This window comes from Bidens hawaiensis, unplaced genomic scaffold (genome assembly GCF_021521415.1).
Source record: "Bidens hawaiensis isolate Kalapana, Puna unplaced genomic scaffold, B.hawaiensis_p1.1 tig00020885_1, whole genome shotgun sequence".
NCBI classification, from domain to species: Eukaryota; Viridiplantae; Streptophyta; class Magnoliopsida; order Asterales; family Asteraceae; genus Bidens; species Bidens hawaiensis.
This window is the reverse complement of record NW_027493212.1, coordinates 450,496-468,162: the sequence shown is the minus strand read 5'-3', so window position 1 is coordinate 468,162 and position 17,667 is coordinate 450,496. Positions and strand designations below refer to the sequence as shown.

At 33.8% G+C, this 17,667-nt stretch overlaps 1 protein-coding gene across 1 annotated transcript; it reads left to right on the top strand.

Moving 5' to 3' along the window:
* The first annotated feature begins 6,484 nt into the window (after window positions 1-6,484).
* On the top strand, window positions 6,485-16,744 carry LOC143561914 (uncharacterized). The gene is made up of 17 exons (XM_077049876.1): window positions 6,485-6,685; window positions 8,566-8,645; window positions 9,191-9,241; window positions 9,414-9,926; window positions 10,251-10,508; window positions 10,616-10,681; window positions 11,055-11,231; window positions 11,347-11,398; window positions 11,476-11,736; window positions 11,828-11,938; window positions 12,144-12,326; window positions 12,420-12,695; window positions 13,397-14,011; window positions 14,944-15,446; window positions 16,110-16,170; window positions 16,255-16,323; window positions 16,419-16,744. Exons 1-17 carry the CDS (start codon window positions 6,485-6,487, stop codon window positions 16,500-16,502), a joined length of 3,561 nt encoding a protein of 1,186 aa, XP_076905991.1. The 3' UTR covers window positions 16,503-16,744.
* The last annotated feature ends 923 nt before the right edge of the window (window positions 16,745-17,667 follow it).

Here is a 17,667-nt window from a genome sequence, read left to right as displayed (position 1 = left end):
GAAAAAAGACACAATGATAAGCGAAAAGACACAATGGTGTGCGAAAAGACACGATGACGAAAAAAGACACAATGGTGTGCGAAAAGACACAATGACGAAAAAAGACACAATTATAAGCGAAAAGACACAATGGTGTGCGAAAAGACACAATGACGAAAAAAGACACAATGATAAGCGAAAAGACAATGATAAGCTAAAAGACACAATGATGAAAAAAGACACAATGACGTGATTTTTGTTTTAAATTTTGTATAACAAAAATCATACTCATATTAAAGATAAAAAAACACTTGTTATTATGATAAACTTTTTTAAAAAAAAAAATATTATACGAAAAATTTATAAACGTTCTAAAATGATAGGGGTATTAACATGTGTCTTGCATGTGGAGAGAGAAAATGTGTACAATTACCTCTATACCCTTTTTCTTTTGGTCCCCACTTGACACATGTCAATTATTTATGGTTTCTTACACTTCTCATTTTTGTTACCCTTTGTAGAATAACTTAACCCTTGAATCATGTCTAGTGTTACAAAAGTATCAATGCACACACTAAGAATCAAGGTTGTGAAAGTGACCAGCTTGCTAGTTAGGTACACATGCTACTTTAATGCAACGTTTAAGGCTCTCTTTCTTTTTTTTCTTTTTTTAGTTGATTTTACGTATAGTTATTTGTTCAGATCGAGTTTGTTCTTAGTGAATGATAAACCCGATGCCTTGCCTAATCTACAAGGGATGATAAATATGTGGAACTTGACAACAGCATGGCATGCGTTAGTGTTGTAACAATTTATAGTGCAATTTAATGTTCTGAAACACGTGAACTTTATATATTGTTTTCGGCGTTCAATATAACAACTTGCTTTTGGGTTTGTAGTGAACAGCTCACTAATATAAAATGATAGATCAAGTTATATACCTTAAATTTGCATGGGTGGTGACAAGTTTGTAGTTATCGTTAGTGTCGAAGCTTGGACGAAAATGTCGTGGGGGGACTCAAATTGTATGAAATTTTTTGGTCGAAAACGGTTAAATTTACACTATGTATACAAATTTTATGGCGAAAAATGGGTTAATTTACACTACTACACAAAAAAACGGGGGGCGCCCCTCAATAAGATTCGCCCTTGGTTATCGTATTTTTCAATAATCATTGATAACTTTCTGAATCGTGTATAAATTCCTTATCATATTAAAGTATTTCATAAGGTTTTGTAAGAACGTTAATCTATTTTATTTGAAAATATAAGTTTTTATGTCGTGTATTAAACATACCAAAGATTTCCCTTTAACAAGTAGGGAGCTATCACAAATGTCATATTTAAATATTACAACATTTCACAAAATAGTATAACATTTGGCGACTTCAATGTCGGCAGTTGGGCGGTTATAGTAATGAAAATCTTAAATGAGATATATGTTATCATTGCTGATGATCATTATTGTTTACAATCACTAACACGTGTAGTTAATATCGCTTGCATTTACTGTCACGTGTGGTTACCAATTGAGAAAACTCCTACGAATACGGATGTTTATGAAAAGTCATTATTGTTTGTTAATAACCATCAACCAAAATCTCATAATCCTATCGTCATCAGATCTTGACAACCACAATCCTTAATGTTTAAAACTAACTCGACTACATGTGCTATGCAGAACCAACTGAAACGAGTGTCCAAACCAACATAACTCTTGAATCAAACCACACCATTGCCAAAAACACTTTATGGTTATCTTTTTACAAGTTGTATGTATTGTAATTAACTAGGTTAGCTACCAGTGTAGCACACATGTTAGAATAAAAAAATTAAAAATAATAACACAATGTGAAATACAAAAAATACGTGCAAGAGATATAAATATATATTACATGGTAGAATAAATTATACATTACACAATATGAAAATAAAAAGTTGTTCCAAAATTCATATATCTCTAATATTTATTTGTACACAATATTTGTATCTTTATTTATAACTTTGCTTTCTATATCAAAACCTAGAAGGTTTTACGTTGTTTATGCTTGAGTTAATGCAAATTGTCTCAACAACAAACAACCATCTATAATGATTGACTTTTTCTTTTATTAATATACATTGCAAAACAAAAATAAAGTGAAATTTCATTATTTGAAATTATCATTTTATCTAAAGGTATAGGATTTTTTTGTTATATTTTTTTCATGAATAAAAGTGTGAGTTCCAATATTACTTTTGGATATGATTTCGGCTTCTATAACACAGTTATCGTATTATATTCTCACATATAGTTTACTTTCATTACATAGACCAATTTTCTAGTTAATATTATAAACATCACTTTAACATCGGCTTTTAGGACTAACCTATGACTTAACAACCTTAGATTTTAAGACCATTTAAAACACCAGGAAACTAATATATATATATATATTTTTTTAATGCATCATTTTATGTCTAATAGATACCATATGAAGAATGATAATATTTTTCATCTCCCAAAAACTTGGATAACAAACGTTTGCTAATTTCTTGAACAAACTCATTTTTGGCGCAAGTATAATTCGCTCACAAAAGAAATCTATATTTTTGAAATCTTTAATTATAGAAGGATATACAAAGTCAATTTATCATATGATTAATAGTGTGCTAATGTCTAACATTTATATAGTTTTATATTTTTATGGATTTTTAAGATGACGAACTTAACATAGCTGAATGGTTGATTAAATAGTTAATTAAAAAAAGAAGTTGTAAAACCACTTTTTAAAACCAACATGTGGACCGAAACTCATTATAATCATAAACTGTTTTGACCCGAACAGTGTTTGATACTTTAACCGATTAAAAAACCCGCTCGTTTAAGTTAGCAAAAAAAATTAAAAATACATCATGTCACACCCTCACTTAGGGTCTAGACGTGTGACCAATAGTTGGTACCTGTTTTGAAATTTTATCAGAGTTTTAGCGGAAGTCTTTAGTTTATGATAAAATATTAATTTATGTTTTGAAACATTAGTTTATTTGTAAAATATAACAAAATATTTAATTTAATATAAAGCTTCTTGAATAATAAATATTCAAGAGTTTGATTTTCAAACATTTGTTTTATTTATAAAACTTTGTTTAAATATTGTTTGCAATATTTTAATAATTTAAAATATTGAGCCATCTCTACCTTGCGAGCATCTATCTCCATGAGTTGGCTATAATCTTGGTTTTAAAAAGCGAGAGGCGAACAAAAGCGATGGGGTCTAAAACTGAAGCGCAAAGCGCAAAAAGCGAAAGCTTTTCGTATATAAGACGTAAGGTTTTTATATAATTTTTTTAAATATATATCTTATGTTTTTAGCATCCCAACTCTAAATGTAGCAATAAATAGATGTTATATATGATTCAATATATAAATTATCTACATGTATAACCTAAAAAACATGTTTTACAACATTTTGATGCATAAAAACGACATCTGTACGAAAGGCGCTCGCTTCGGGTTCGCCTCGGCTTCACCTCAGGCCGCTTTTTGCCTAAAAATAGCGCCTCACTCTCGCCTTTTGAACATTGCTCGCCTTGAGTAGGCAAAAGCGATGAAGCTCTCGCCTTAGGTCGCCTCTCGCCTCGGCTCGCCTCAGGCGCGCTTTTTTAAACCAAGGCTATAATTCCATGCTACCTGTGCTAACTTTATTTCCTGTAATATTTGGGGGGGAAATACATCAACGATATGCTGGTGAATCTTTGACTCTAAAAATATTTTATAAATCTTTCTTTGACTGACAAGATAGTTTTCATGAAACAATCTCAGCAGAAACGTCTATTATTTCTGTGATTTGTACCACTGTCATACACACACAATTACGGTTCTCCGGGAGTTGACACCCATTGGAGAACTTTTACTATGACCTCTAGTCTGCGGCCACGTAGCCTTGACTGATAGACTAGATTGATTATGTTTGGATCCAGACACATGTGTACTCGGTCTAAGTTGTTTTTATTTTCTATCTTGTATTTTAATAAGGAACACGTAATCCCGTAAATCTTTATTTGACTGTCTTTGTTTAAGATAAGCAACCCATTTATCTTGACTGAAAAAGGTTTAACGTATTCACCTGTGATTGTCTGTTCTGAATGATGTGGTGATCTCGTTTGAAAACCTTTGTGAATGGAATGAATGATTGACTGATTGTATGATTGACCTATAATAAAATAGGTTTATGTAAATACCCGGATCGTCTCTTAATCCGGCTACGGACCTTTAGTCTAGTTTTGACAGCTTAAACCTTGATTGATCTTTTGTTTGAATAAAATATATTTGATATGAATTCCTTCTCTTTATTTGCTAACCATGTGCTACGTTTCTTCTTCAAGAAGAAATGTCTATGATATGTTTCTTCTTTAAGAAGAAACGTCATTTATCTATAACCTTTGTTTGTTAAGTCTTATGTCTCTTAAAAATAAAGACACATTATCTTAACTATAACCTTAAGTTTCTCAATCATGAAGAAACTATATATTTACTATAATCTTTGTTTAGACCATTTTGTATTTCTTAATTATAAAGAAATTTTATTTAGTTGTTATACTTTGATCAAGGTCTAGGCTATACCCCCGACTAGGGTCTAAGCCTTTGGAATAATAATATTTTATCTGGGCAGAACCCATACCTTGCTTAGGTTATTATTTTCTAGATTCTCGAGCAGCACTTCGACGCTTGCACGTACTTTGAGAATCTTGATCAACAACTCCTCAGCACGCAAATCGAGGCAACGTTCGGGAGTCGCCGGGTCGTGCACGTACTTCGAGGCAGAATGTTGGGTCGTCTCGGGTCGACACGGTTTACGAGGTCGTTCCGCGTTTCGAGGCACGCAAAACGAGGTGCGCCGGTCGTCGGGATTGTCGTTACGAACTTCGAGGTGTCGTCGGTATATGGTGCGGATTACGAGGTTATAGTTTTCGGGTCAGTGGCACGGAAATCGAGGTAGAGAGAGAAAGTTTATAGAGAGAGAGTGGGGTGGTGTGATGGAAATGAGCCATGGGACGTCCTATTTATAGCTGAAATTGGGTCCCATCGCGGTACGCGATGGAACCTTTCTTTTTGGTAATCGCGTACAGCGATGACACACGTTTCTCCGAGAGTGCCACGTGTCGCCACGTGGCGGACACGTGTCACCGTCTTAACCACCCTCTGCCACGTGTTGACACGTGGTCTGCCACGTGTCACGTCGTCTGCCACGTGTCACCTCCGGGTGACACTTGTTGATGTGTCATCAAGGACCATCGCGTACCGCGATGGCCTCTTTGGCTATGCCCATCGCGTACCGCGATGGGTCAAAAATCAGGATTATTATTTTTAATCTCCTTTAGTTTTGCTAACTTGCCATTTTTGGATCGACCTTTTGGGGATGTTACACATCAACAATAAATATGTCTTTTTAGGGTTTAAAAGAAAAAAAAACTTGTAATTTAGTGTGTGTGTGTATATATATATACAAGTTGAAGTTTATTGAAAATTTAATTTCAAAATAATCTTGCTTCTTTATCCACTAATATCATTTTTTGTAAAAGATTAATTAATATAATATATTTAAAACCTTAATTTTTGGAATTATTATTCAAAATCAACTTGATAATTAATTACTAATAAAAATATAATATTAATAACTAATACATCATATTTATATAAAACAAAATAACATATTTATGCTGGTATTAAATTTTTAAGTTAATAAAAAATTAAGGTATAAGTTCATTTTCATATTAAAGTATTTCAAAAGGTTCTGCAAGAACGTTAATTTATTTTATTTGAAAACGTAAGTTTTTATGTCGCGTATTAGACATACCAAAGATTTCCCTTAACAAGCAGGGAGCTATCACAAATGTCATATTTAAACGTTACAACTCTTCACAAAATAGTATAACATTTGGCGCCTTAAATATCAGTAGTTGGATGGTTACAGTAATGATGAAAATCTTAAAAGAGAGGTACGTTATCATTACTGATGATCATTATTGTTTACAATCACTAACACTTGTAGTCAATATCGCTCGCATTTACCGTCACGTGTGGTTACTAACTGACAAAACTCCTACGAGATCTCATAATTATATCATCATCAGATCTTGACAACCACAATCCTCAATAGTTATAACTAACTCGATAACGTGTGCTATACGAAAACAACCGAAGGAAGTGTCCAAACTCCAAACCAACATAACTCTTGAATCAAACCACACCATTGCCAAAAAAAACACCTACGATTATCTTTCTACAAGTCGTATTGTAGCTAATTAATAAAAATCCACGTGTCAACAACAACTCACATTATAATCTCTCTCTTAATCATAGACAAAATAATAAGAAAGAAAGTAAGTTTTCGATTGGCGAAAGAAAAGAAAATGCAAGTGAGAAACAACTGTTTTTTCTTCATCACATAGTTAGATACATTCACACACACATATATACACACACTGTCGCTATATCTATACACACACACATACGCAAACGATGTCGTCGAGCTTCAACAGTGGGCCACGGAGCCCTGCCACCAGCTCCAGACTCCAACTCGGTGGCGTCTCACGCGCCATGAGATCTTCCTTCTCCAAAAAACCGCCGGAGCCACTCCGCCGTGCAATCGCCGATTGTTTATCTTCGTCTCTTCTTTCCGTACACGCCAGCTCGTCATCCGAAGCTTCCAGGACTCTAAGGGTAATTACGTCACGTTAATTGATGATTTGTGTATCCAGATCCCGTGGATTTTTAAGTTGTTGAATCTAGGGTTATGTATTGACTCTGTGTGATTTGGTGTTAATTTGATTATTATACAGGATTTATATATCAGTTTGTGCATAAATAGGGATTGCAAGTTCAGTTAGGTTTGGGGATTTTTGTAGTTTGAGTAGGTGGAGTAAATTGTAGTTGTTATATTGCACGTGCGACGCTTAATTGTGGAAATCGGCTGGTTTAGATAGTGTTTTATTGTGCATCGTTGTGTATTATTGTGTGTAAGTAGGGGTTGGAACTTGAGTTTGGTTTTTATTAGGGTTGTGCGTGGTGCGGTTCGGTGCGGTTTTTGGTTAAAACCGAACCGAAAACCAAAACTTCGGTTTTTGGAGTATTTGAAACCGTTCGGTTTTGAGTTTTCGGTTTCTTTGTTTTCGGTTTTTACCATTTGATCTTGAAAATTTTTGGTCAAAAGAAAGTTTTCAAAAAATAATTAATTTAGGTATTAATAATTTTGTTAATTGTAAAATAATAGACTATTAAACATTTTACCAAAAATATTTGAGTTACATGTTTAATAAATTCTTATAAATTTCTTAATATAAAATATAAAATAACAAAAATTTAGAAATTCGGTTTGGTTTTTTCGGTTTTTATTATATGAAAAACCGAAACCGAACCGTTAGTTCGGATTTTACAAAAACATAAAACCAAACCGTCGGTTTTTGTTTTGGTTCGGTTTAAATTTTTCGGTTTCTTGCACACCCCTAGTTTTTATGATTAGGTATATCAAATTGTAGTTATGTTACGTGTACGTTGCTTAATTGTGGAAATTAGGTGGTTTAGTTATGGATTCGGGATGATTTTGTTTGATTGGGGATAATGTTAGGGTTTAAAGTTAAGAGAAGTTTACTTGATGGTTTGATTATAAATGTATGTAATTAGTCTTTTAGGTTATGTGCTTATGTGACGTTGAGTAGACTGAGATTTTGTATCAGATCATTAGATGCACTAACCTTGATTTTCTGATGTAGTTCCTTGCCAGTGTTGTACTTCTTTCTAGAGTTTGATTATGAGTCTTTACTGTTATTTTATCTCACTATTGCAAAACTAGTACCTTGGAGCAAAGTAAAAGACAAAATGTGACCTTTAGGATTTAAATTTTTATGGGGACTCGCTTGTAAACACATACTCAGACCCCAGCATACACTTATACAGATTTTTGCCGCCTTCACTGCCTAGTTTACATCTTTGTGACCAGGCTTTTCTTGTATGCATTGATAATATATCAGAGTTCCTGTTGTTACATGAATCTTATATCCTTAGTTGAGATCCTAAAGACAGTTGATCTACATTTGTAACCAAATTTATATATGGAGGAAAGGCAGGGTGGTATGGTGTAAGATTTAAAGTTTAGACCTAATTAAATGCAAGACTTCAGTTTCTTTGTTTTATCTAGATTAGAATCTTGAATCTTTAGAACTGTAGAAGTGAAGATTCTAGTTCTCTTGATTTAGATTAACTAATAGGTGTACTTATATGTATCTGGTGGTTAATTTCAGAACACAATACACATAACTTAATTCTGTCACATGGTGATGAAATGTGATGAATTGTAGAAGTGAAAATTTAAGTTTGCTTGATTCAGTTCAGTGATGGAAGTTTCACAACTGTCAGTTGGCAGTTTGTGGAAAGTGAAAACTATTCATAGCATTACTTCTGTTTGTAAGAAATGATATTGAACACTTACCAGGGTTATAACTATAATGTTAGCTGGTTTCCTGGTCCAAATAAAGAGTAATTTATCTATTAACATTATGAACACCTATTCTGACAAGTGATCCAATTTGCTTTCTTCTTGGCAGGATTATTTAGCGTCACATGCAACTACTGACCTGGCCTATGGTGTAATAATAGAGCACACACTTGCGGAGAGAGAGCGAAGGTACATTCTCTCATTCTTCCAATAATCCTTGGCATATACATATTTTATATATTATTATTACTATACTGGCAGCTTAGCATGAATTGCTATCAACCCTTTGGCTTCTAAAGTTTTACCTCTATTACAATGATAATGTACAGGTACAATAGTTTATAATAAGTTATCAAGGGCTTAACCTTCATTATGTTAAACACAATGGGGGGCCTGTGAGTTGTGATCAATAAATTTATGATAGTTATAACCACAATTCATATGGTTTTATTTTCGAAGACTGCTAAATACGTCAATAAGCATATGCTATTGTCTTATTAATGTGAGTAAGATTTTTATTCTGGCTTGATTTGTCTTATACTCGGCCTGAAGCAGTTATCATTGTTAGCTTTATTGTATCATAAGCAGTAAGAAAGATGAACTAGTCTTTATAATCATAGTCATTGTTCACCCAGATGCAATGTAAACAATAAATTATGCATTTGTTAAAAGCATGCCGAGAGGAACTTATACAGTCATTTTGTTTTCTGATACATATTTATATATTTTAACAGCCCTGCGGTGGTTGCAAGGTGTGTGGCGCTTCTGAAACGTTATCTTCTGCGGTTAGTGTTTCTTCTGGCAGCTTGTATCTGTTATATTAAGAATGATTGTATTCTTATTGATGTTTTTGGGATGAAAACATCCACATGGGCTATAATTGTATATAATATTATTTTAGTTGTATGTGCAAGGTATCATGAAAAAAACTGATGTAATATCTTCTATATGTTACAGATATAAACCAAGTGAAGAGACCCTGCTAGAAATTGATCGGTTTTGTTTAAATATAATTATGGAGTGTGACGTTAGCCCAAGCAGAAGACTAACATCTCGATCTTTGACCCCACAAACTGGTGGTTCATCAACTACTTTAAACGGATCACCTTTGCCTGTTGCAAGTTTTGCTTCAGGAGGACTAGTGAAATCCTTAAACTATATTCGTTCTTTAGTGGCTCAACATGTTCCAAGGAGGTCATTCCAACCTGCAGCTTTTGCTGGAGCTACTTCTGCTTCAAGACAATCACTTCCATCGTTGTCTTCCCTAATGAGCAAATCTTTTAATTCCCAAATTAGTCCTGGAATTAGTAAAGAAGCCTCTGAGATTAAAGAAGGTTCTGCTGTATCTGTTTTGGATTCACCAATTGCTGAAGATGTTAATGGAGCTGAGGGCGATGAATTCATCGCCAGTGATGTGTTTAAATGGAGATGGCATGGGGACCCACAATCATCTTTACTTTCATCCGATAGGTATTCCCATCTTTCTGCAATTGCATGCAATTTTTTATTTTGCTTTTATAGTGTTTCCAGGTAGCAAAATTGTGGGTCTGGGGAGTTAGTTAACGGGGTAATTGATTTATAAATAACTAATACAAGTTGGGTGACTTTTAACTAGTTTGATACAGTCTGTTTACAATAAACTTTTTTACTTACCCCATTTGCACCTGTTACATATAGAATAACCTAAGTGGACTCATTTTAAAGTAAATGAGTTAGAATAGGCACCTCTAATAAATTTAAATGGTTTTCCATCTGTTATGGCTTTTTGTAATCCTTGGAAATCCAAATGTGCAGTGATCGTCCTTTGAGTCACAAAGATATGAGTAAGCATAATTTCCTTGAAGTAGGTGCTGCGGCCCTTCTTTTAGGGGATATGGAAGCTAAAACAAAAGGTGAATTTTGGAAAAATTTTGGTAGCATTGATATGCCTTACCTTGATCAACTGTTACAGCCTTCCTTACTCACTACTGTAACCAATTCTGCCTCTGCTCGTGCTCACTTGAGAGCAATAACTGCTTCCAAACGCTCCAAGACAGATCCTCATCAGATTTGGTATGTTTGTATGTTAAACTTGATTGTACTGTTCTAAAATGCTTTATCATCATCGATGTTGTGAATTTGTTTGTGGAATTAGTTTTACATTTTACACTTGTTTTCAGGGAAGATTCTCCCATGACAACCTTTCGTCCTCGTTCTCGACCACTTTTTCAATATCGACATTACAGGTATAACTGCATGATAGACCTTTTTCTGTAAATTTATTTTTCAGTATCTCTGTTTGTAACATTAGAGGTGAACAGGTTGACCGTTGACCCATTGACTTATGACTAGCAGGTCAAACGAGTTAAATCAAAAGTTAGCTAGAAAGGAAATGAAACTAAAGTATATTTTTAATGCAAAAACACGGTCTATCTGTAGTGTTTCCTAAACTTTGAAATCAAGTTTTCTGGTAATAACTTTTGACCCTGGCTGACCAAAAAGGAAACCTGAATCAGTGGCTTCTGATGTGGCACGCTTATGTTTTTATACGCTAACATGGCATTTTGTGAATGCGGTTTAAATTTCTTGCTCTTACTCTCAGTGTGTTTGTTTTTTCAGTGAACAACAACCCTTGAAACTAAATCCTGTTGAGGTGGGAGAAGTTATAGCTGCAGTATGCTCAGAAAAACCTCCAATTCCTAATGTGATGACAGTCTCATCTAAACTAAGTAGCAGCAGTGGGAAGCCATCAATGGATGTGGCTGTGAGCGTTCTAATCAAACTTGTAATTGACATGTATGCTCCAAATTTGAATATTAGTCACTCTAATGATTTTAGCAATTATGTAGTGACTTGTGACATAAAATTAATGTTGTTGTACTAAGTAAATAATTTAACTTTTATTTTGTAGGTATGTGTTGGACTCTGGGGTTGCTGCTCCTCTTATGCTATCTATGCTTGAGGTTCTGCTTCTTTACATGTTTGTTTGATATATTTTTATTATTAGATACATCTTCTAATTACTTTTTTCAATTTTCAGGAAATGCTTAGTTCTTCACAGTTGACTTCAAAAGTTCGCGTGTTTGATGTAATTCTTAACCTTGGGGTTCATGGTCATTTATTGGAGCCGATTCTAGCTGATGATGCTTCCACCATTGAGGAAGAATACACTCAAGAACCACTGTCAATCCAGGGTACAAGAAAGCCAGATTACCTCAAGGCCCAAAGTTTATCAGCAATAAATAACTTTGAATCATGGATATTGTGCATTTTGTATGAAGTTCTCCTTCTTCTTGTGCAGGTAACGTTTTATATCTTTTACTTTCTTCTGTTCTTTTAGTATTTTATATTTTTATACTGAGTGTTTATTTAAGTGGATGTGTAACTTGCAGCGAGAGGAAAAGGAAGAATCTGTGTGGGCTTCTGCCCTCAGCTGTTTACTGTATTTTGTTTGTGATAGAGGCAAAATTTGGAGAAGCAGATTAAAAGGTCTTGACATAAGAGTGAGTTATTTTGTCCCAACTATTTTGCATCATTATATTTGAATGAAAACATATTCTTTATAACAAGAGCATAAGGTTGGGAAGAATTATAAATGTTTGGTCTCATAAACAATTGTAGATATAATCTTATAACTTTGCATCTTGTAAAAATCACAGCTATTGTATGATTTGACTTGAGGGGGTTATATATTATTACTATTTGCAGGTTATTAAGGTGCTTATACAAATTAGCAGGAGAAACTCATGGGCTGAGTTGGTTCACTGCAAGTTAATTAACATGTTAACAAACATGTTTTATGAAGTCCCTGAAGGCTCTACAACATCTACCCCAACTTTCCTTGTGGATCAGGTTGATCTGATTGGTGGAATTGAGTTTGTGTTCGTTGAGGTATTTTATGTAATATATATTTAGTAATGTTGTTTAATCAATGTTATTTTTACAAAATATTTAGAGCTGGTGTGTTTTTCTTTGCGTATACAGCTAGTGATATCAAACTCTAGAGAAGGAAGGAGAAATCTATACCTAGTACTATTCGACTATGTTGTGCATGAAATAAATGAGAGTTGCATAACTAGTGGAAATTCTGAGTATAGCAATGATGAGATTCAACCAATAGCTTCTTTACTCACCCTTGCTGATGCACCCGAAGCTTTACATATATCTGTCAAACTTGGCATAGAAGGCATTGGTGATATTTTAAAGAGGTCAATCTCGGCTGCATTACCCCGATACTCCAATAGTGACAGACTCAACACGGTAATCACAAAGCTTTCTGTTGTGATTCATTAGTTTTCAATGTTCATTATACAATTAGGACAAATACCAGAAACAACCAACATACTTTCTGTTTTTTCTTGTAAAAGTCCCTTAACGATCTTTTGCACATAAAAAACCAATGCACTTTTAGTTTCTTATTATAAAATAGTCCCTTAAACAAGTTAAATATGAAAATAAAATATCTCAGTTATGATTGGATGAAATCATGAAAACATTATTTGGCAAATTACATTATAATAGCGATACAAATAATCTGTTTATAACTTTTTAATGATTTTAAATTTATACAAACCATATTATATGTTTTTGGCTTTTATTTTATTTTGATTTGCGTCATCGACGCCATGCATTTTTATTATATTGTTTTAGAAAGATTATATGTTATTGTTAACTTATTGAATCAAATAAATAAAAAAGAAAAGATGATCATTAAACGGGCTTTCTCTTGCCACATGTCCAGTTCAAAAACATTAATTCATCTTAATTTTTTCATCACATGGTATAATAAGTCAAAAGGCCGCAACTTTGTTCAACTTTAGCATGGGAAGAAATTGAAAGCTTGCTGGTTTTTTATGTGAAACAAATTGTTAAAAGAGACTTTTATAAGAAAATACAGAGTATATTACTGATTTAAATGTTTTTTTTTGATTCATTGTGCATGTTTATGTTCATTTTTGCAGCTATTGGAGAAGATAATGGAGAAATTTGATGCACTTTTAAGATCACTGACTCACTTGGACAAAGAATTTAGTCATATGACAGAACTAACAAAATCCTACAAGTATTTAGAGAGCTTTGAAGATGGAGTTTTGAGAAATAGTTATGGTTTGAAGGTGAAACTTGCTTGGGCCGCCACTTTGCATTCTCTTCTTCATTCGGAACGAGCCGCGATTCGAGAAAACGGGTATGTGTGGTTGGGTGATCTGCTTATAGCAGAAATAAATGATGATGGGGATTCCATATGGTCGAACATAAAAAATTTACAGAAAAGAATTACACAAGCTTCGGTTAAAGATTATTCTCCCGAGTTAGATATTCCACTTCCCATTTGGCTTATGTGTGGGCTTCTCAAATCTAAAAATAATCTTATACGATGGGGCTTTCTTTTTGTTCTTGAGAGACTTCTCATGCGCTGCAAGTTTTTATTAGACGAGAATGAATTACAGCATTCGGTTGACAGCGAAACTCACGGGAAGACCCGTCTTGATAAGGCAAATGCTGTTATAGACATTATGAGCAGTGCTTTATCCTTGGTGGCTCAGATAAACGTGACAGATCGCATGAATATTTTGAAGGTAGTTTTTTTTGGTGATGGTGACACGCTTCTTTTTCGTTTGATGGTTTTGTCAAAAATATGCATTTTTTATTATCTGATGGTTTTATCTAGTGGCATATTTTCTTTTAAGACAGCTGCAAATGGGTTGGTTAGTTTCGAACGACTAACCAACGCTTTTTTGTGGATTTCGTTTTGAAATTTGCAAATAATTGATGTAGTAAATACGATTATTAACGATAGGGGTGTGCATGGATTGGTTTTGGGCTCAAAGCAAATAGAAAACCGAAAATCCAGTTTTTGAGTTATATAAAACTGTTTGGTTGGGTTTGGTTTGGTTTTTTCGGTTATACTATTTGGGCTTGAAATTTTTGAGGCCAAAAAAAGTTGGTCACTGTAATGAATCTGGGCCTCAAATTTTGGGACTAAATCTTTTTGTTAATTAATTTTTTTATTGATTATTATACATTTGGGCTAAAATATTTGGTTAACGCTGTTTATTAAATTTTTATAAATTGCTTAAAACCAAATAAAAAAATGAAAACCAGTAAATTTGATTTGGTTAGGTTTTTTCGGTTTTTATTACATGCAAAACTGAAACTGAACCAAAAGTTTGGTTCTTACGAAAACATAAAACTAAACTGTTGTTTCTCTTGGGCTTGGTTATTTCGGTTTCATGCACACCCCTGTATAATTATTAAAATTATAATTTTCTTTTGTTTAATAACATAATTTATGAAACTTTAAGCATTCGAAATTTTAAAACGTTATAATTTTATAGCTGTTTTGACCCACACAAGTGTTTCGCTTTACTTATTAGCTAAGTTTTGAACCATTTGACTTGTTGGATATAAAACACTAGCCAACTCCATCCAAACGATTCTCAATTTCCACCTCTATGACTAGTTTTTCTTACTATGTCTTACTGTATCTTTATACTTGTGTTTTAAACAGATGTGCGACATATTATTTTCTCAATTATGTCTAAAAGTTATACCTGGAAACAAGTCATCATCAACAGACATATTACGCAATTCTAAGAGTTTTAATTATTCAGTTTGGAATAAAAAGACAAATGTGATGGAAGATTTCCCTGTAAAAGAGAACTTAAGCTGGGATCCAGCAGTGGAAGCTTCTAAGGTTGGATTTGGAACTAACACAACTAATCCTACCAGTGAGACAGCGTCAATGGCAGCTTTACTTCTTCAAGGACAAGCTATTGTTCCAATGCAATTGGTTGCACGTGTGCCTGCAATTTTGTTTTACTGGCCTTTGATTCAGCTAGCAGCTGCAGCTACTGACAACATTGCACTTGGTGTTTCTGTTGGTAGTAAAGGTGGAGGCAATCTACCTGGCGCCACGTCAGATATTAGATCCACTCTTCTTTTATTGCTGATTGGTAAATGCACTGCTGATCCTGCTGCTTTCAAAGAAGTTGGCGGAGAAGATTTCTTCAGGTAAATTGATAGCTATTTTTGTTTATTTAAGTTGCACTTTTGGTGATTTTCGATTCATTTGACGGTTTTCTTTTTAAGCAACTTTTCTTTATTTTAACCTTTTTGACTTAAGAGGACACTTTGTTGTTAAAAGTTCTAATTTTTTTAAAAATAATTCTAAGATAGCCAAAAACTTCATCTTTTTAAATCATAGTGTATTTATTATATTAAAGTTTATTACAGAAATGGTTCCCGTGGATTGTTACAAGTCACACATTTGGGTATTAAGTTCCAAAAATTACGAGTCTGGGTTCCTTTGGTTTAATTTTGGGGTTTGTTTTATCTATTATGGGTTTTGCTAAATGACATAAATAGTCCTTTTGAAATAGTCTTTTGAGTTTATTACACAAATAGTTATCCAAACCACAGGGATTCTTAATGTAATTAAATCATTATATTATTTACATAAAATGATTTAGAAATTAGAACTTTTAATGCTTTAAGAATTAAGACACACTTTGGGCAACTTTCAACCCATTTGATCAGTTTCCTTTGAAGCTACTTTTATGTTTTACCCATTTGACACGTTGGATAAACTATAGCCCAAATCAACCCATTTAAGTAAACGGGTCGAAATTGCAGTCTTCTTCCGCACAGATTAATTTGCATTATGGTGTTTGACAGGGAGCTACTAGATGATACCGACTCCAGGGTGGCTTATTTCTCATCAACATTTCTTTTAAAGGTTAATTGATCTTTATCTTGATCAATAAATAAAGTAAGCAAACATCGTTAGCAATCTTGTTAATGCGAAATGTAATTTTTACAGAGGATGATGACTGAAGAAGCAGATAATTACCAGCGTGGACTTTCGTCTCTTGTTTCCAGAGCTCAGCAGGTTGCATCCTTATATGAGCTAAGCTAAACGTTATATATTTTCTATTATGCTTGCATAAAACTAATATACATTACATTTTGTTTTGTGATGTGCAGAGTAACAATGAGAAATTACTGGAAAATCCTTATCTTCAAATGCGTGGCCTCCTTCAATTATCGAGTGAAGGATTATGGAATTAACTTGCACTAATTTTTCGTCCTTTCAAGAGTCTTTTTTTAGTGACAAAAGCTGAGCGAACCAGAAATAGCAAAGTCAAAGATGCTTATTAATTCGGTCAGATACTCAGGGCGGGGAACACATGGACTTCATGCCAATTTGAGTGATTTTAATCTTATTCTTGTTGCGTTTTTGGGATGAAATTTTGAAAGTGCTGTTGTGGAAATAAATAAGCAGTTGTACACATTCATTTCAAGTATTAAGACAGACATTCTCTTCAGGTAAGCTTCTCTTTCTTAGCACTTAATACGTTATAATCATTAAAGAATCTTGCTAACACATGGATTGCCCTTTGAAAACAGTTGAAATTGTGCTCTGTTCGATCAGTGGAGGATTTGTGTTTATTTCTGTAGAAGACGAGATTTGAGAAGTGACCTTTTGTATTTAGGTTTGACTTGTTCAGAGGTTGTTAATTCAAGCATAATCACCGGGCAAAGATTGATTTGTGGATGCTGCAGTCACAGTATATAGACATTGGAACTAAATTTTGTGTGTTGGTAATGGCATGGTACATATCTAGTTATTTATGAAACTTTAGATGTGTAAAATGTATGCCTTTTTTTCAGTACATTTTGTTTTGGGAAGTTATTAATTCCCCTCCTCATTTTTGTAACATAGTTTTGACTCATCAAATGTATATACAGACAGTCCTTTATTTGTGCTTGGTTTAGTTGCATATTTTTACTATTATGACTTGTTAAATAAATGATTCAGTTTCTAGGCATTGCTTGAATATGACCCCTCCAAGTCGACATCCGGGTCATCAGCTGATATTTTCTGTGGACGATTTCGACGTCTTCTACCATGAAACTTTTCAAATTGTGTTAAAGCCTTAAAAGTTGTCATTAATCCGTCTGTGATGTGTGATGTAGCCATGATGATCCAGTGATTGTCTGTTGGTAATCATTGTGATGTCTCTACATAGTTGGCAGTCGGTAATCATTGAGAGATCACTGTGATCTCTCGACATAGTTGTTGGCAATCCGTGAGTGAAGTCTATACTGATGCCCGTTTTTCTCACTGATCTTTATACACAAGTACATAAGAAAAGATAATAACAATCATCTCGTCACTTAAACTCCGTTTAAAGGATACCCTCTCTGGCTCTGCTTCTCGTCCTACCTCTCT